The sequence below is a fragment of the Chelon labrosus genome (assembly GCF_963514085.1).
Source record: "Chelon labrosus genome assembly, chromosome: 14".
In the NCBI taxonomy this organism is placed as follows: domain Eukaryota; kingdom Metazoa; phylum Chordata; class Actinopteri; order Mugiliformes; family Mugilidae; genus Chelon; species Chelon labrosus.
Window position 1 is genome coordinate 12,143,780 of NC_140347.1, and position 20,221 is coordinate 12,164,000.

Sequence of the window (20,221 nt, forward strand, 5' to 3'; positions counted from 1 at the left end):
CCAGTGTGCTCCCCCCCGGCGCCAGTCTCCCTCTTCCTTGCCTTCCTTCACCTACAGCCTCAGACCTCATTTGTGTCTCAGTCAGCTGGAGGCTGCATTAAGCCTCGGAAAGCAAAGCCGAGACTCTGAAAAGCTCATGTCCCCCCATAGAGACTGATTATAAAAGGAGAAAGAGGGGAGAGAAAGTGATTTTAAGAGCCTCTTTAAATCTGCCTTGTTAATGAGTTGTCCTCGCCATGGCAACATCTCTCTTTTTTTTTTTTTTTTTTTTGAGGGGGTTTCCACACCACATGCGTAGATGGATTAGGGTTAGAAAGTAGAGAATGGGAAGCTCTAACTATTTTATGTGCATGTAAAACCACAGGGGGAGGACTCCCTAATGACGGTGTTAATTTATTTATTTGTAGTTGTTGTTTTTTTTTTGTGGCAACTAAATTCCTAGATTGCTGTGAATCTTTATCAGCTGTTCCTCGTACTCACCACAAGGTGGCACACTAACACAGCAGAGGACGAAAGCGCGGCGCCAAAGTTGCTCACCTGTGCATCGTCGGCGTAGAAAACGACACAAAAAAGCTAAATTAACATATTATGGTGATTACAACACAGAATTAGGATTGAATGAATTGCCCGTCAGGCGCTGCACTCCCATTTATCTGCACCAAAAAGAGACACACGAGGCGTCACGACAGAGGAATTTAATTTGAAATAACGGCGGCCTTAAATTCCGGGATTATTTGATCAGGGAGTGAGGCTGGTTTTACTCTCGGGGCCCATTAAGAGGGCGCACTCGCCACTGAAGAGAGGCCTGCGCTCTCTATTAAAGCCTCCACGCTGCCATCCATTATTGGTCATATGGGACAGAAGGGGGAGGTTTGGATTGATAGACGAGAGAGAGGAAGGAAGGAGGGGTTAAGTGGATTTGGGGGTCATGCTTCTTTTTTTTTCCTCCCCAGACGAGGTCTCTACATAGGATTAACAGTGGAGGAACCCAGGCTTATTACAAGCACACGTCTGTATAATTCATCTGATTAAGAAGACCAATGAAATCGCCAATCTCAGTGTGTGTGTGTGTTTTACGGATGATACTGATCCACGTCATCCTCTGATCACTAAGCCCGTCCTGAGACATATTTAACCCTCTCTGCCTTGACCCTAGGATTACAAAGCACTCCCTCTAATACTAAGGTTAGACTTGCATAACTACAACATTTATGTAGAAGTACCTCCCTGCTACTTCAGCCCCAGTGCTGGTGAACTCCTGCCCAGCTGAAGTGTTGACCTGAAAACACTCAGACTTGTAAAATATCACATGACGACGACGATGACGCGCCTTGTATCGGTCTCGTAAACTTTGGATCATAGTGCCCTGGTGATGATTCACTTTATAGATGACATTCTGACTTGTTACACACTTAAATGTACCAGTTATTATGCATTCAATGACTTAAAAAGAGATGAACAAAGACATAGATGTGATGTAAGACAGCGTCCCCTGGACAACAGTTTGCTAACAGACCATGAAAGGTCACGGCTGTTACTGTTGAGGTCATTTCTCCCAACTTGTTAGTTGTGTAAGTTGCCATGGGAAAATTAATTAGTTGGATCGCATTGCGTGCTGTGGGGATTTAGATGGGTTCAGCTGAGAATTTAGTCATTTCAAATTAAAACGTGGTGTGTTTGACCCCTCGATGTTGGGTTTAGGGCAGGTGTGAACTAGGGATGCACCGAAAAATTTTGGCCGAAAATTGCTGCAGTTGTTGCTTGCACGTGTTTTTTTTTTTGTCGATAAAAGTCCGAAAGTTTTTGGCCGAAAAAACAAAAAAATGCACTTTTGGGCCATTTTCGGCTGAAAATGTATCGCCGAAACAGGATGTTGTGATGATGCAAGCAACAACTGCAGCAATTTTCAACCGAAAATGGCCCAAAAGTGCATTTTTTGTTTTTTCGGCCAAAAATTTTCGGACTTTTATCAACAAAAAAACGCGTGCAAGCAACAACCACAGCAATTTGCAGCCGAAAATGGCCCAAAAGTGCATTTTTGGTTTTTCAGACAAAAATTTTCGGTGCATCCCTAGTGTGAACACAGTGATCACACCTGCAACCACACCAAGACCTTTGAGAGGAAGTAGTGCGGCCCCAGGTGGACTCTGGGGCGGTTTCTTTGTGGTAGGAACTTGATCTGACCCTGATCTTGAGGTGCTACCAGGCATACGCTGCAAGTTTTACGTCTCCTGTGGCCTGGCCATTAGCTGACTGGCCGATGGTCTGCTCAAGGCTCAAAGATTTGTGCTGGTATACTTTTGCCTTGTCCTATAATCTAGGATCTTCAACATTTTCCAGGCCAAGGACCCCCAAACTGATGGAGAGATGGAGCGGGGACCCCCTACTTATGTATATGTGTATTTAAAGACATTTAAATTAATGGAAAAAATAATTCGCGACCCCCCCTGCAGTACCTCCGCGGACCACCTAGGGGTTGCGGACCCCCTGTTGAAGACCTCTGTCCTAGATCATTACCATGGCTATTAGAAAATGCCAACTGTGCCATTGTCCCATGTTAAATTGCACAGCAGTGAGAAACACTGCTGTGCAATTTACACACATGTTTACACGAGTCGACCTCCTTCCTGTATTTACTGACCCACATTGATTTGCAGACACTCATTTTAGCTTGCCAAGTGTGAATTGCCAAGTTTCGTAAACTTATCAGCTCATCCTGATCAAAGTATGCAGACTGCAGGTGTGTCTGGGTTTCATGACTCACAGCAATCTAGAGTCCCAACGGACTGCATCGATGTCATGAGCCCTGATGAGCCAAGAGTTGAGTGCAGTCGTGCATGTTGTAAATATATTGGTTAACACAACAGCAACAATCGATGCCTGTCACCGGAACTTGCATCCGGCTTCAAATCTAAACCCTGTGTTACGCCACTGCCCCGAGGTTGATTGTCTTGCCCACTTCCTTAGTTTGTGGTCACAGGTCAATTGGTTGCGTCATGATAGTCGATTGGATAATATAAATAAAACACAATGTGGGAAATGGGTCAAACAGTATAGCGTCAGTTGTGAACTGTAGATGAACACATGCACTGTATCCGATATGACTTTAACCCACTTCCCATTGGTGGCGTCCTTGCATCCGCCTGATATACACATTCGGCTTTCCTCTCTGTGATACAGGCTAGCCCCCAGGTGGCTTGTTGCTTTGTGCCCTTGAGCTACTGGAGGCACTTAACCTAAATTAGCTCAGTCTGTCTCTGAGCCTCCGTGGCGAAATCAGACAAGACCCTCGCGTCAGCGGCATGAGCTCAGCGTGGGGGTCATGGCAACAGCAGAGGCGACATGTTACTGGATACTGGAAGATCGCGTGTACAGCTGTGAAATCAAAAGACCAAAAAAAAAATTATCACAGGCTTTCGTTTCGAGGCGGTAAATCACCTTCGGCTAAAACGTACGGCGTAATATTAATGTATAATTTCGTTAAAGCCAATAATATTCCAGCTTTTTGACATCTGGTGTTATCACATCCCACTTTTCATTTGACTAAGTTGTCAAGTTAAAAGCCCAGTATTGTAAAAACACACATGCAACACACAGTGGACTGCTACAGGCGCTCCATTTCATCTGTGCGTTCAATGTCAGGTTTATGGTGTTGTGTTTGTGTGTGAAGTTAATTATAAAATTGGATTAATGATTGCGTACTCACACAGACACACACATAGGCCCGTAGGAGAGAGGAGCAGACAGGCCTGGTGTTGATTTAGGTCAGGAAACCAGTGTGGCAGTGAACATATTGTCCTGTGTGTATGCATCCGTGTGTGTGTGTGTGTGTGTGTGTGTGTGTGTGCATGAGCATGCATTGAGACGTGTGTGGTTTCATGGTTGCATGCATATATACTTTAGGCACATTTATTGTCTTATAACCTGCAAGATCGTGTCCTTGAGGGTTGAAACGACTAAACAATAATGAAAATACTGAAGAAACTGCTGCAGGAACGCGTTCACACATTGGACACTCATGCATCCAAACCATGGCCACGGAGACTTAACAGCATGCATTGGACTCACACATACACAAACACACTTAGGCTTTGTGGTTATTGATGTGGCAGGTCCTCTGAGGATCCACTGGAGAGTGAGAAGGACCTAGAGTCAATATGATGGAGACGGCTTGGCTGCATGGTAATGGATCTTAATGTAATCCGCAGGCTGCCAGAGGTCGGTCTTTATGTTACACTACCAGCGGCTGGACAAAGGTTTCCATTGGGAAATTATTTTTTTAGTAGCATGTCAGACATGTTTTACACCTGCCTAGTCAGTATTTTGAGAGGAGGCGGTGCAGGTAAATAATTGAATGGGTAGAAAAGTGCTGAAGTGATAGTTTTGCGACTCCGAGGCCGATGTCAATAGTTGGACGTGCTCTGAAGGCGGCCACATCTGTTCACCCCCGTGGGACCAGACAAATAAATACAAACCCGATGTGTCACATGTGAAAACAGTTAAGTCAGATAGTTTGGAACGAAGGAGCTGTGTGAGGCTGTATTTCAGCAGCAGGGTTAGATCTTACAGGGGAAGCGCCAAGAAATGCAGTTCCTCAAATGACCACTTGAGGGTGTCCCCATTGACCTCCATGTTAACTTTACCGTAGAAATAAACTTGTTTATGGCCTGACAGGGTCATAAAAACCCGTCATAATCCATTTTTACCCGTCACTTTAATTTCTTTTAATGATAATAATGACATATTCAATAGCATTTAATTTTCATTCATTTTTAATTAACATTCAGTAGCGGTGGGAAAAAAGATTCGGCTCATATAACCGACTCAAGAGTCATGAATCTAGACGTCTCTTTAACCGGCTCAGTTGAGTCCTACCACGTTTGATTGTTAAATAATCAATAAACGGCACCATTCAAACATCTTACATCTCACTCGGCAGAGAAACAAAACGTACTACCCGACTAAGGCACTCAGACACTCACTCACTTACCGCTGCTCGTGGAGCCCTGCTTAACCGAGAGTCAGCAGCCACTCACTCGGACGGCAGAGAAACGAAACTTAACCGACTCTTAACCGACTCTCGCAGTACTAATCAAGAGAGACAAGAGCCAGTCAGTATGCTCACTCGCCACCAAGTGGTCTGGATGTGAATTGCAATCTGTCAAAATGACGGATGGCCTTCAGATTTTTCCGTCATTGACCGTTTTCGGTTAACCCCTGGTGTACACTATACCATGATCCAAAGTTATGCATAAATAAGGGTGTGGTAGCTTTGAGCAACAGGTGTTTGGTTTCACATTTTTGAATTTGCTGGGAGTTGGGAGGAGTCAGGTATAGCCAAGTTGACAACGCCCGTCGTCACAGTCGTTAAGCTTCAGAAACACTTTTTGGGAATCCTATATGTCACGGAGCGTTAGTCTATCTTTATATACAGTCAATGTGTATAACCAACGTTGCTGTTCATAATTCATGAGGCTGGAGTGGCTAAAAATTAACCCTCCAGTTCTAAACAGGCCTGTTTCAGTTTGATCTTATTGTCCTGATGACTGCAGGGGGGGTTGACAGACCAGTGGGGTTAGATCGCATTAGACTTAAAACTCTGTTGCCAGGGAGGAAACGGGCGTTTAGCTACAAATCCGCTCTGACGGGAGCCGTAAAACATCTCAAGTTAGCAACAAAGCTGCCACCTTCTTTAAACGCCCCTGAAGCTCAAGTGTACAAATCAACCTGCTCGTAAACAAAAAGTCCCAGCTCAACAGGCGTGCACCTTCTAGGAGTGACCCGCCGTTATTGTGCTGCAGCTTACATCGGGCCATAAACGCTTTTTTGTTCAGCGAATGTAAAGGAAGGGCAGATTTAACGGTTACGCTCCTCCTCCGTCGTGTTTCGGGCTTTTCCAGCTTTAAGCCGATCTCTTTTTGGAACTTCTCGTCTTGCTAACTTTCTAAATGTTTCAGAAGAGACTGCAGTGCACCTTTTTGTCCACATCCTCGTAGCACATGCGTGCGTCTATCATCTACATGTCCTGTCCAACTTAATTTCTCTTTCATCCTGAATATAAAAGTAGTGAGAGCATGGGTCGGACGCAGAGGGAGTGAAAATCAGGCATGACCGCCAAGCCTGCCGGGCCTCCTCTGTTTTTATTTGCGTGTCTCTTAAGCCTTACGTAGATGTTTTGCATTCACACTCCATCCAGCTCCTCTCTCTGCTCCTCCACCCCTGACTGTCCTCTCTTGTGTCCCTTTATCTCCTCTTTCCTTTTGTCCCTCTAAAAGCCGGCTTTCCTATCCCGCCTAGCATCGCCACTCAGCAAAATGACTCCGCCACATCAAAGAGTCCTTCGTTTTGTGGATTGCAACTTTGCCTCCCATCCCGCTCTCTTTCTTCTTTATTTTTGAAAGACTTTTTTTTGCCTTTGATACCATCTCCATTTTTTCTCCCCCTCTCGTTAGTATCGCGCTGCCCTTTGTCAAAGGCATCTCTCTGACTTGCACATCAAGCTGAGTTAGAACAGAAAACACAAATATATCACCACATCAAGGCTGGTGCTATATGCTCACATGTACGCTTGTGTGGCGCAAAACGAACACAAAGAACGGGGGTCTGATTGTGTTTGGGATGATGTGTGTGGAGGCTCAGTAGTTTGCAGGGCGTCCCTCGGACTCGGAGGTTTTTCTCATGGATCACAAAGGAGGAGCGGCCTATAGAGGGAGGCCCCCACCCCTTCAGCCTTTCAGTCAGAAGAATAATCCGGCGTGCACACAACGCTAACTTGATTTTTATATTTAGAAAAAGGCTGGTAAAGCTTTCTTTTTTTAGTGTAAAATGTCCACACAGACAAGTAATCCCCACCAAACACACACACACATCACTAAATTCTGACTTGTTTTAAAGGCGCCACGTTCAGGATGCAATTATGCAAATGCACAGCTGATTGGCCCATTGAACACCATCAACTTTCTCTCGGTGAATAATAAGAGGTTTGGCGTCCGCAAACTGGGTTGTAGAGGGGCTGGTCTTTAGATGGTGGTTCACGGAGAGATTGCATTAATTAATACATACGGCGCATGTGTCTATATATATATGTGTGTGTGTGACGGCATCCCAGCTGCTTCAATGGAGCAGGTCAGACGGAAAGAACCGCGAGAGGGGTGGAGGAGGGGAGGATAGGGTTAGGGTTAGGCCTGGTTTACCCAGTAACCTCTGTCTGAAGCTCAAGAAAATATAAAAGAAAGCGAGAAGAGAGACGGAGACGGACAGGAGGGCTGAGAGGGAGCCTTTGGTGTGTCACAGGAAGGTCATTCAGCGAGTGAGGGAGTTTATTTGTGTGTGTGATGCGCGAGAACTTTACCCCATGGTAAAATCATTAGCGGCAGAAAAACAGTTATCACAGCTTGTTTACTCAGCCTAGCCTCTCTGTCACCTTGGCTTCTGGGCGAGAGTTGGTGTTTATTCAGGAGAGAGTTTAAAGTTTAACTTTTGCTCAACTGCCCTATTTCTGTGAGAGGCGTCTGTACAGCCAGTCTGGGCTATTCTACAGGTTTGGTCAGGAATATGGACAAATATCATTGCACTGATCAGCACTTTTACATTTTCAACCCCTCAGCGTCTGTACATACCTCACGTCCGCCTCCCTCTCTACTCATAGATTATTCATATCTTGCTCTATATCTCACAGGACACCAAAGCGATCGGATTCCCATTGACCCCCTGATGTTACGCTTTCATTCACAGCGATGTAGCGATGAAAGGAGGGGGAAGGGACCAGATAGAGCCGGCGTGTTGCTCTACATGCTATAAATTATGGAGTTTCATTCACAGAAAAGAGCAGAAAGAAGGTTGAAATACGTCGAAGCGCTTATTTTCCAGGCTTTTGGTTCATTTCCTGTTTGAGCCGTAAAGATTTCAGCTGTCGTGTTTCCACTTTTACGCTTCATTAGTCAGATATTGTATGAATATGAAACATTTCCGCTGTTATGCCGGTAGAAGTAGGATGATTTATCCCAGAATTCAAGCCTCCCAACAATCACTGGAGAAATCTTGTCTGGATCTCGCTTGAAACTGAGGTTCGGCGCAGATTATTTTATAATTTGATTGTTTACAGATCTGCTGTTAAACATTGCGGAAATCCAGACATGACATTTTAACTATAACCAATAAGAGAAACCAGTCTGTAACGACTGATCAGGCAAAATATTTAATTATCTTTTTTTTTTATGTTTTGTGTGTGAAAGTTTGAGTATAGAGCAGAGGTTGCACTAGACTTTTTCGTTGTCTGTCATAGGTCATAGGTGTCTGTCACCTATTTTTACCCGTCAGTTTAATTTTTTTTAAATGATAACAATGACATATTCAATAGCATTTAATTTTCATTCATTTTTAAATAATATTCAGTAGCGGGGGAAAAAGAAGATTCAGCTCATATAACCAACTCAAGAATCATGAATCTAGAGTCTGTTTAACCGGCTCAGTTGAGTCCTACCACGTTTGATTGATATATAATCAATAAACAGCACCATTCAAACATCTTACATCTCACACGGCAGAAAAACAAAACGTACTACCCGACTTGACCACGAGCAAACTAAGGCACTCAGACACTCACTCAATTAAGCACAATACGCAGAGAAACGAAACTTAACCGACTCGTAACCGCTGCTCGTGGATCCCTGCTTAACCGAGAGTCAGCAGCCACCCACTCGACCGGCAGATAAACGAAACTTAACCGACTCTTAACCGACTCTTACACTACTAATCAAGAGAGACAAAAGCCAGTTAATATGCTCACTCGCCACCAAGTGGTCTGGGTGTGAATTGCAATCTGTCAAAATGACATTTATACTTGTGCGCTCATCAGTCTGGCTCGCTCTGTAAAAACGCCACCCAGATGTTACTCGATGCTGTGTCTTTTTTTTTAACCAGTCGGGTTAATTTTTGTTCCTACTTCTCTGCTTCACTTTCAACACTGGCGACTGAAACTTTCGCCGAAATTTCACCGAAGACGAGTCGTACAAACGTTTGTGTCTCCAAACCTCCTCAGTTAACCTTTAATCGATGTGTTCCATCCAATTTGAGATGGAGAGGCAGCCAGAAATACTAAAGCGGAAACATGCTGCTACCGAGTGGACCAATCACAGCTGTCACCATCGCTGTGGCGTCAAATTGAAGTGTAAATCGCCTATAACACTAACAACAGCCACATTTTTAGAGTGATTTGGGAGTTATTAAGAATTATGAATTGGAAAAACAAATGATCCGTTTATGCTGCACTGCTCATAAACAGAAGGAATCAGGGTTGTGTGCCTTGGGGAGCACCTTTTGTTCACCTTTTCCAAGTTCATGGGTTCAAACCTTGAACCCCGTCTCTGTTTGAATCCATTCACATCCTCTTTGTGTACTCTCATGTGTGAAAGAAATTCTGTTTACCTCCTTATCACTGCCTCACGGGTTTTCTACCTAGAGACAGGAAGGTGTCAGAGCCCGAACAAGAGAGAATATGAAAAGAAAGAGAGGGCGGCGAGCGAGGGGAGAGAGGGGAGCGTAGAATCAATAAAGCCTTCGTTACATTAGCAGACATGAAAGTGCTCGAGTTTAAAAGAAAATGGAGAAAGGGAGGGAAGAGAAAATTGGGGATTGGGACAGGGAGGAAGGAAAGAGGGGTTTGACATTAACAGATCAGGTGGAGTTGAAGGGTTTTAGAGGGTGAGCTTAGCTCTGTGTTCATAAGTCCAATTAGAAAAATAAAAGCTGAGAGCTGCCAGCTGAGGGAGTGTGTGTCTCTGTAGGTGTGTGACATACTGTGACATTGGACGAGAAGGGGAAGGTGTTTGAGCAATGATAGAGGTGGATCTGAAAGGTTAAAATCTGCATCACGGTCTAAAACATTAATTAAAAGTTGGAGGAGACTGTGCAGCTGCCTCTGCAGTCAGGTTAAATAAAAAAATGGAGCATGAAAAGGAGACAAAGAAAGCAGGAGGGAAGTGACGGGAGCAAGAGCAGGAGTCCCTCATTAATCTCCCTCCGTTCGCTCCGCCACATTTGTCATTGAGTCTTAATTACGACGTCGACTTCCCGGTTCCTTCTCCTTTTTCCTTCTCCCCTTATCACCACGTTACGACATGCTGCTGCTGCTGCTGCTGCTGCTGCTTGTATTGCAAGAAGAGATCATCGATGTCTTTGCCAGAGGGATGAACACGCTAATGAACATTTCATTAGGTTGAGAGTGTCATCAACGGAATAATAAGGAAGGAATAGTGATTATATTAAGAGCACTGTCCCTTTTTTTTTTGTCTTCTTCTAGGATAATAAATTGAAAATCTTTTGGTTTTTAATTAGAATAACCAAACAAATAAGTAATTACCTGTAAATCTTGCTAATAAAAATCATATTTTAATATTATGATACATATAGTCCTAGGATGTTAGCTAAGGATTACAATTTAGGATTATTTTAGGTAGTCTGTGGCTACTATCGGTGAGATTGCCCTTTAATCTCTTATATTTGCTTTTCTAAATAGGCTTTTTTCTTGAGTCAGTACACTTCCTTCGTGTGCTGCTTGGAGTTTGAACAGATGAAAGATTGATATTGTTTGGTCTGAGTGGAAGTGGGGTTGTGGTGGTGGTGGGGGGGGTGAGGAAGAGCGGAAGGACATTTGACTGAATGGATAGCCCCTAATCCAGGAGGTGGCCTAGATTTGAAGCCCTCCTTCTGCGGATAGAGACGCAGACCTGTCTGTCTATACTCTGTACGTGTGTGTTGACACTGTCCTGAGAACAATAGGCTCTTTAACGAGGGATGCTGCTCGGGCTCGCGTGTGCATAAATTATATTAATACTGTACGCGTGCCAAGCGGTACGAATTATAAGCCCGTCAGACGGGGGGAAGGTTTGGTTTTGAACCTTCATCAATACTGGTGTTTAAAATGGGCTGTAATTAAAGATTATTTTGAAAAGTTCCAGTCACCGTTTCCCTAATCTCAATCATACATCTTTATATTGATGATTTCTTCTAGTTTAAAAAGTCCAGAACTCATTTTACAGTCACATAAAACACACACAAGTCGTAGTTTAGTTTCGTGCCTGTCTAATATCAGATAATAATGTAAGTGCCTGATTATTTTGGCGCAAGTTTAAAGTTTGTCTGACACTGGGGTTGTCTAATGTTTGAGGTTACATAGATCTAAAGACAGTCCTTTGAAATTACAACACATATCGTCCTGGTTACGTCGGCTTTACATGAGATATGTTTCCGCAGCGTGATCTAAAAACAGGTCGAACTCACGTTGAACTCTCCGCAGACACTTTTATGTGCGTTCAGAGTTTAAAGATTCAAGGACGAGAGCATCCGACGCTTCGCAGCCTGCGTACAGTCGACAGCCCTGAAACAATAAATGTTGCTAAACATGAATAAATATTCCCAAAGACAAACTCAAACTGTAGAGACAGCACTTCAAAAGGTAGCCTAAAAGGAGGAGGGCGCCGGTGAGAGGAGGGGAAAACCTTTTTACCCACAAATTCAAGGATCATTTGCAGACCCATTCAAGCTCTTGTTGCAGCCCCATCCCTCCCTCCCTCCCACACATACAGACACTCCCTCCCTCCCTCCCTCCCTTGTCCACTCTTCAACCATTTGGGTTGAAATGAAATACGTTCACAAAAAGGAGGGGCTCTGTGTGTGTGTGTGCGATTTTGAATGGGTGGCTGCAGGAGTGTGTGTGTGTGTGTGCGATAGATTGTGAGCGGACCGGACAATGGGAGGATTGTATGCGGGGTTTATATTTATGCGGCACAGATTCGGTGGCCATGTGCACGCACACACGCGGCGATCACGCATAAAGGGAAGACGGCTTTCACAAAATGTACAAAATTACTAGTGTGACAGGCCGTTTTTAATTACGTTCCCTGTTTTGCACTTTGCACGCAGGTAGAAGCTGCGCCCTGTTCTTCCAAGGATGTGCAAGGTGCTTCTGCAGGGGTGGCTCACAGTTTAATTAGATGCATAAATATTCCCCAGATGAGTCTGTCGTAGCAGCGGAGGAGAGGAGGCACTGATTTCTTTTTTTTTTTTTTTCAGAGCTGGGTAAAAAGTACGTGAGGAAAAAAAGAAAGAAAGAAGAGAGCAGAGTGGATGTAAATGAGTAGTGATGCTCTCAGCAGAATACTTGTTTGTTCTAATAAAAAAAAGATGAACTATATTCTGATTAAAGTAGAGGGAGTGTAGGGAGATGAAGACGGACGACGCGAGAGAATGACTGATGATGAGAAATAAAGGGAAAGGCAGCCAGAACTCCTTGGTAACCAAAGCACAGAGGAGCAGAGGGGCCGGTCCTACACCCCTCCTGCTGGGTGTGTGTGTGTATGTGTGTGTCTCCCGAGGACAGGACTGCCTGAGGGGGGAGTGGTGGACCGTGTGTGTGTGTTTAGAGAGAGAGAGAGAGAGAGAGAGAGAGATAGGGGCAGAGACTTATTGTCAGCGTAGTAGACGCTCGTACACTTCCCAGCCGAGTCGCCGTGTGGTGAGAATGTGAGCGGAGGAGCTCCAGCAACGCCTTCGTCCCGTCTCCTCTCTGGATTTTATTTGTCTTTTTTAAAAAAATTTTGCCTCACTGGCTACACTGAACCGGAATAATGGTCTTTATCGGGACCTCGTTAAAATCTGTAATCAAGTACTTCAAAAGGAAGGGTGAGATGTTTTCTTTCTTGTTTTCACAGCTGGTTCTTCATGTGTCTTTTAAGTAGTTTGGTCCATTTTCTTTTTATCACAACAACAGAAAGCCGTGCATTTACTGTTTTGCATTACTGTGTCCTACAGCTTCACGTTCATTTAAACCACGGGCGTCAAACTCATTTTAGTTTAGGGGGCCACATACAGTCACAATTTGATCTGAAGCGGGCCGGACCAGTGAGATAATAACCTATAAGTAACGACAGCTCCTGATTTTTTCCATTTGTGTTAGTGCAAAAAAGAACAAGTAAATTAGGAGAATGTTTACAGTTGATAAACTAGCCTTTAAAAAAGGACATTTCTTAAGTAAAATAAGTGCAGTTTGGACACTTTGCTGTTTGTTGTTTAGTCCTGGGTGTCTGTGTTGTGTCTTACTGAAACAGTGGACAACTTAGGGCTAACAGTTATTTTCATTTTAAAAAAAACTGCAGTCTTCTATGTAATTTTTGTACTTTTTGCAAATTCACACTGTGGGCCAGATTAGACCCTGTGGCGGGCCGCTTTTGGCCCACGGGCCGTATGTTTGACACCTGTGATTTAAACTAACCTAAATGACACTTTTAGTCGCTTCGTCGAGACTTTTCCAGATCTAAAAGTGTTCGCACACACACACCAGCCTCAATCATTCTTATATAAAACTGGACGACAGCTAACGCTTCTGCTTTGCCTGGGCCTCTGTTGCACCCTGTTACCAGGTAACCACCGGGCCAGGACTCCACAACTATTAGCACTAAATGACCCCGGCGAGCGTATATAAAAGTGACGGCTGGAACAACTTCAAGTCAACTCGATTAGAAATCCCTCCTCCTCCTTCTTCTTCTTGGAGCAGCTTTTATTTTCATATCAAAGGCGTCATCAGGTGTTTGTGCCGTGTGCGTACAGCGGATTATGGCTGAGGCGATTAGCTGATAGTGCGAGGCTATTATTTTATTAATTATAAGCCCGTGAAGACGTAGCAAAGACCTGGTTGATGCAGGGCAAGCCGCTTGTGGAGACTCCAGTCTGTGGTTTATTTATAGCCTCTGTGTGCTTAAGTGAAGGCGGAGGTGATAGCGTTAATGATTACTTCAGCGTTTCTGTACTCGTCGCCTTTCTCCCCTGAGCACCTTGGCCTTTAACTGCAGTCTAGCACCTTTTTGTTTTTTTTATACTTGTGGTCAGTGTGACCCGGCAACTAAAAGGCTCTTGATGAAATTAAATTCAAGAAACGTGCAGGAGAAAGACTGGGTCAAAGGTTAAAAAATAATCCATCAATGGGATTAGCACCTGACATTTGACTACTGAATATATGCCACTTTCCATATCAGGATTAACATGGCTATCGTCAATACAGTTATTGATCATAGTGTCTAATACCACAGCTCTGCCGTGTGTGTGTGTGTGTGTGTGTGTGTGTGTGTGTGTGTGTGTGTGTGTGTGTGTGTGTGTGTGTGTGTGTGTGTGTGTGCACTGATCGCTGTAATGCTGCCTCTGCATTTCCAGCCCTGATGCTCCTTGTGGCCTCATTCAAAGTTCTCAGGAGCGTTTTTTTTCTCTCTCTCGTCTCAGTTAGTTAAAGAGCGAAGGGAGAGCCGGGACGTCAGTGGACAGGGGCGGATTAGTGGACTTCTGAAAGGCTTCTTTCGCGCCAGAGTCCAGTGTGTGTGTGTGTGTGTGTGTGAGTGTGTGTGTGTGAGTGTGTGTGTTGAGGAGCTAGGGGGGTATTGTGGCCCTGAAAGGCCTGATGTGGAGACTGATGCAGAGGGACAATACATGCTTTGTGTCCTTTACTCCCAATGTCCTTGGTCTGCCTATAGCCTCGCTGAGGTCTATTCAAACCCCTCGGTTAGAAAGGAGGCTTGTGTGTGTGTGTGTGTGTGTGTGTGTGTGTAGGGGGTGGGGTGGTTACCTGTGCTGAGTGTGTGTGGGAGAGTAAGGAAATTTGAAAATGGAGTATGTAAATTTTTATCTTTGAGCCAGACGAGCTGGTTCAAGGATCGTCTCTTGTTGCGAGCGGCTGGCGCACACCGGCTCGGTTGGTGTAACCTTCACATTTAAAACTACACTCTGGCATTGATTGATCGGCGTGCGAGCAGGTCCGTGTTTTGCCTCGTGATGTGTTTGATTGAAAACTCAGACCAGTGCATGCACGCTGCAAGCAGCATGACAACACGGTGAGTAGATAAAATACAGTGACCGGCAGTTTGCATAACCTCCTCCACCCGTGTGACTGTTACAGCATGAGAGAGCAGACCTGTTGGAGCAAGGCCTGCAGTGTTTGCATGGTACTTGTACTCCAACATGGCTTAGCGTGCAACAAATGTGCAGGTTTGAAACCCTTCCCAGGTGTCCCAGGTCGCAGATTTCTGCAGAATTCAAAGTTTTCTGCTCTTATTTCAGTTGTATAGCTACTTTTAACTCACTTTACTGGTGGCAAACACACACAGAGTTTCTTTTGGAGCGGCCACAGTCGACACATTATCTTGTATATCAAAGCAGTTACTTTGTCTCACACTTTCTTTAACGACCCATTTGCAGTCGTAGGGCCGCTGCCCTAACTCGTTACCTTCGGGGGCTTGCCTGTCCTTCCCCCGACAACACACGCTCACCGTGCCTCATTTGCACCTGTGAAAAACTCTCAAACAACTCTCCACACTCCTCGCAGCACATTGCCTCGATCCGTCCCCCTTTCCTCCTGGTTTGCCCAGACTTCAGCCTGGACTCAGTCAGATGGACACGTTGTGGTGAGGACAGGGACAGTGTCTGAGGAGCAGACAGTGGTCTGTATTTGTTTTTGACTGCTTAAATGGAAATAGTTCTGCACCCACGTTCTCCAACTTTGGCCTGGATACGCTCACTCGGTAAGCTTAACCAATACGTAGTGTTTATTACGTTTATAAAACAGTGACTTGTTGTGGCTACGTGGGATCTAGTTCCTGCGACTGAAAGATCTTTCGTTGATCATTTCTGACCAAGAGAAGGACTTTATGCAATGAAAAGATGAGAAGAATAAGGTTAAAAAGAGCTGTTTTCTTTGTCTTTCATTCATTCTTGACCTGTTGAATGTGTCTTGCAGCCTGACCAAACAGTACGTTGAGTTTCCATTCACGATTTTGGGTGAAATTTAAAAGCTCAATGCAGATAGGAAGCTTTTAATGTCACTTTATTGTCCCCTGGAAGGACTTTGCTTGCGTTCCTTGCTGTTTAGTGTTTCCCGCCAACTTGTTCCTCTAAGTTTATCCCTCCCCCTCTGACTTGTGTGGCCTACTGACTGTGCGATGTCTCAGATAAGTGTCATGTTGATGGCGTGGAGAGTGGCGCCTCCGTACAAAACACCTCAATCTCCTTCCCCTTCCTTTTCGTCTGCAAATATAAACATGGTTACTGATCATTACTTTGGAGGACATTCCTTAAAGTGTATTTTGGACCATTTCCCTAGAGGTTTCATTGTAGAATTGGTGGATCAGAAAACTCCTCTTTAAAAGTGCTATGAAATGTTTCTGCTGTGGTTAGAAACATTTGATTTTCTTTGGGAATGATGGATATAAACCAAATATAACTGTCTTACATTTTTTCCCTCGTCCATTTCTTTGCTTTAGGGCCGTACCACTGTTTGTCGTCAGGTTCATCTCAAACTAAATTCCTTAATCAATCCGTTCTGTGTCTCTGCAGCGGTGTCTAACCTGGATGAGGAGAGCAAGTGGACGGTCCACTACACAGCTCCGTGGCATCAGCAGGAGAACGTCTTCCTGCCCGGCAGCAGGCCGCCCTGCGTGGAAGACCTCCACCGCCAGGCCAAAGTCAACCTCAAGACCGCCCTGCGAGGTAAAGATCCTATATGATTGGGAGCATTTTTACACAATCTGGATGCATTTAGCTGCGTAGTTACACGTTCTCATGGGCAACCATGCTGCCACTAGCCATCGGTGTACTTTCACTATTTCACAGGACACTTGTTGTGTAGTTTCTTAAAGGGGAACTACTGGTTTTTACAACCTGGACCTTATTTCTAGCATAAAATACCATCGTTTACTCACCAATATCACTTTTGTTTCATTTGCACTCGTTCTGGAGATAATTAGATCACCGTGTATCCATATACCTGTAATTTGCTACTGCTATGGTTCGTCCACAACCTCAGAATCGGCAAAATATTCAGCCATGTTGCAAAAAACTAGCAGTAGCAAATTACAGGTAAACAAGCCGACTGTCACGGGTGTGTGCAGCGCTCAGAGATGACATCATCCAGGGTGGATGATGATAACAGGTAACTCTGGACTCAACGGGGAATAGCACTAGCGTATCATAACACAATATTGTTGAAATAAACGAGTTTCGTGGCAGATAATGCGTTATTTAGAGGCTGCGTCTCGGTGCCCCATTCACTCCCACTATATGGATATACGCTGATATAAATATCTCCTGAACGAGTACAAATGAAACAAAAGTTATATGGTTGAGTATTTTATGCTAGAAACAAGCGGCAGGTTGTAAAAAACAGTAGTTCCCCTTTAAATAATCTGCAAATCGAACATGTTGCATTAATCTGTAGTTTGGCTCATTTCACTAATTCTCAGATATGCTAGAGTAGTCCAGTGTCAGTATGTACAGTATAGCATCAATTCCTGGATTAATTGGCCACAAAATTCCTGTTTTTTTCAAATCCCAAAGAAATCATATAACACAAAACTTTATTTAATATGTTCAGCTGACTACAGTATATTCTTTTACACATAGCGCGATATCGTCTCATCTCAGTTGTCATTACAAGCTGGCGACATTGAGCCGAAGGACACAGAACAGAAGTGTTTGTCTACAACACAATAAAACTGTCCAAACTTGTAAACTCGTGTTTAGCCAACAACACATCAGTGTGAGATCCTCTTTTTTTTCTTTTTTTCCCTGTTTGTCCGGCACAGTTATAGTAAAACCTTGTTGTCGAACAAACACTGGCAGTGAAGTCACGGCAGAGCGCCGACTTTTTAAAACGACCCAGAGCAGGAAGTTTGCAATGGCAGTAAATGCTGATGCAAGAAAAGTTGTCCTGGGAAAGTTGTGCTTTCCACCCTTTTATCAAACAGCAGTTTCAGGGGCGGGTATGAGAACGCCCGCAGGTGTGTGTTTGGACATCTAGGTGTATATATGTGTGTGTGTGTGTTACAGTAAATCCCTGTTGTTTACATGCTAGGCTAGGCCTTGTGTACCGGCAGATAAAGGGAGAAAGAGAGATAAACGGGGAGGAGGCGGTGGTAATCTGATGCTTACTGTTAGTGAGTCACCTGCTCTAATACACACACACACACACAAACACACACACTCTGCTGGTTTTTGTTATCTCTCCCCATTGTTTGACCTCTGCACCGTTGCTGTTGCCTATTACTTCCTGCAGCATTGATGTTGCTAGGTACGCAAACAACACCTGGGAGGTGGGATTAATTCAGCCCACCCCCTTCATCCTGTCACCTTGTAATCCCCACCCAGCCCCAGGGGTCCTAACTGAAAGACAACAGGTGTCCGGCGAGACACCTGTCCGGTCCACTTGAGCCTCGGTGATGAGTGATTCACAACTAGCTCAGACATACAGTTAATAATTTGCTTGTAGTTATCTCCTATGATTAATGGGATGACAAATTTATAGATGAGAATGGGCTGCAGGAGTGTATTGTTGTCTTGAACCAGTCAGTCTGTGTGTAATGAATCATTCACAGTGTTGCTCACCTGCATTTCACGTGTTAGTTCAATCTGTGGATGCAGAATTGAGCTGTATGCTAACCCTAACCCTAACGGCAATTTAAAAGGACTCCGATCGGGATCTGTCCCAAAAATGCATCGAAATGAAAATTCTTGGCCGAAACAGAAAGTGAAGTCATCCTGTTTCGGCCGTGTTGTTTCGGTGATAAAAGTCTTTCGGCCGAAAACCGAAAATGAGGCCATCCTGTTTCGGCCGTGTTGTTTCGGTGATAAAAGTCTTTCGGACGAAAACCGAAAATGAGGCCATCCTGTTTCGGCCGTGTTGTTTCGGTGATAAAAGTCTTTCAGCCAAAAAACCGAAAATGAAGCCATCTTGTTTCGGTGATAAAAGTCTTTCGGCTGAAAACCGAAAATGAAGACATCCTGTTTCGGCTCTGTTGTTTTGGTGATAAAAGTCTTTCGGCCGAAAACCGAAAACGCACTTTTGGGCCGTTTTTGGTGGCCAAATATTCGGTGCATCCCTACTTAAAATACAGGATACAACTAGAGTCAGCATAAAGAGTTATTATATTTGGACTTTAAAAACAAGCAAGACCCGCGGTTTCATGCACATGTCTCTAGTTGTTGTACCCCGTGCCGCTATCATAACCATATACGAGTCCTCTATTGGCTCCGGAAAGCAAAACAAAGAAATCAATCGCCAGTCAGATGGCAACATGCATCCCTCTCTTTGCTCCTTTCAAACTCACTCACATGGACTGCAGCTCGTGTCCAGCGGTGAGGACTTTTCAGGCGGCTTGGGAGTCACTGAAGTACGTGCCAACGGGTCGAAATACATCATGGAGGTTACGTAACCTGGGCGCGGTTATGCTCAATAATACCCAGAGTATCGAAGCAGTAAAGTGGGGATTGGACTCTGAATGGAAGTTAATTATCATCAGCTGCTGACAAACTTCGCAGGAAAGTTCTGATCTTTTTGATGTCGTTTCCCGACAAATGACGCTAGTGCAAGCAGAATCCATATTTGCACATTTTATTTACATTCTATTGTACAGTATTTACATATTCAGTGCATACGTTCATGTCACGATGCAGTTCTGCTTGTCTTCTCCCGTCACACACTGGTCCCCTCCCCTCCACGTCTGCCTAGCAACAAGCACCTCATCAGGGCTTATTTATTTAATCAACCGTCCCCAATCACGCAACACCAATCATCTGAACGGGCCCACTCCTCGTCACCGTCCTCATTACCGCTTTTTTTTTATAAGATCCCATCATCCGCGCCGCTTCCACATCAGCCCGTTGCTACAGTAGCTACGTACGCCCAGCCCCATCAGGATCCATTAACTGGCGCCTCTCCGCAGAGATGAGCTGTAATTAGCCGAGGAAATAAATGGGCACACGGATGAAAAGGGATCAAAGCGGCGTCTCTGAGGTGCCAGGCATGATGGCGACGTGCGTGTGCGTTGGTGTATAATTCACCGAGAAGAAGAGCGTTTAAACTGAGCGACACACGCTGAATAAGTGCCGGGAGGGTTTTTAGATTTCAGTTTGAATACATAGACAGGCGACGCACAAATCTGTTAATGTGACATTAATTTTGTAAAGAAAACACGCGATAAAAGAGATTTCCTCTCTTACAAGCATCAACTAAAGCAGCACAACTATTTAACTTTTAGCCGAGGATGTATAAAAAGTACAGTGTGGGTATAATTAGCTATTAAAAGACTAAACAGAGGATGCACTGGTAGATATCTGAAGAAGAGATGTGCAAAGTGTCCCCTGAGAGAAAAAGGGGGGATGGAGACGAGAGAGAGACAGAAAGGGA

The 20,221-nt window shown here is 44.5% G+C and overlaps 1 protein-coding gene across 4 annotated transcripts in view; it reads left to right on the plus strand.

The window, feature by feature from the left end:
* The window catches only part of nhsl1b (NHS-like 1b), a 114,273-nt gene that overhangs the window by 76,328 nt on the left and 17,724 nt on the right, over nucleotides 1–20,221 (plus strand). For all 4 annotated transcript variants that reach the window (XM_084559928.1, XM_084559930.1, XM_084559929.1 and 1 more), the window contains exon 2: nucleotides 16,375–16,527. In XM_084559928.1, the coding sequence (XP_084416054.1) occupies nucleotides 16,375–16,527 (153 nt within the window). The remainder of the gene's footprint in view (nucleotides 1–16,374; nucleotides 16,528–20,221) is intronic.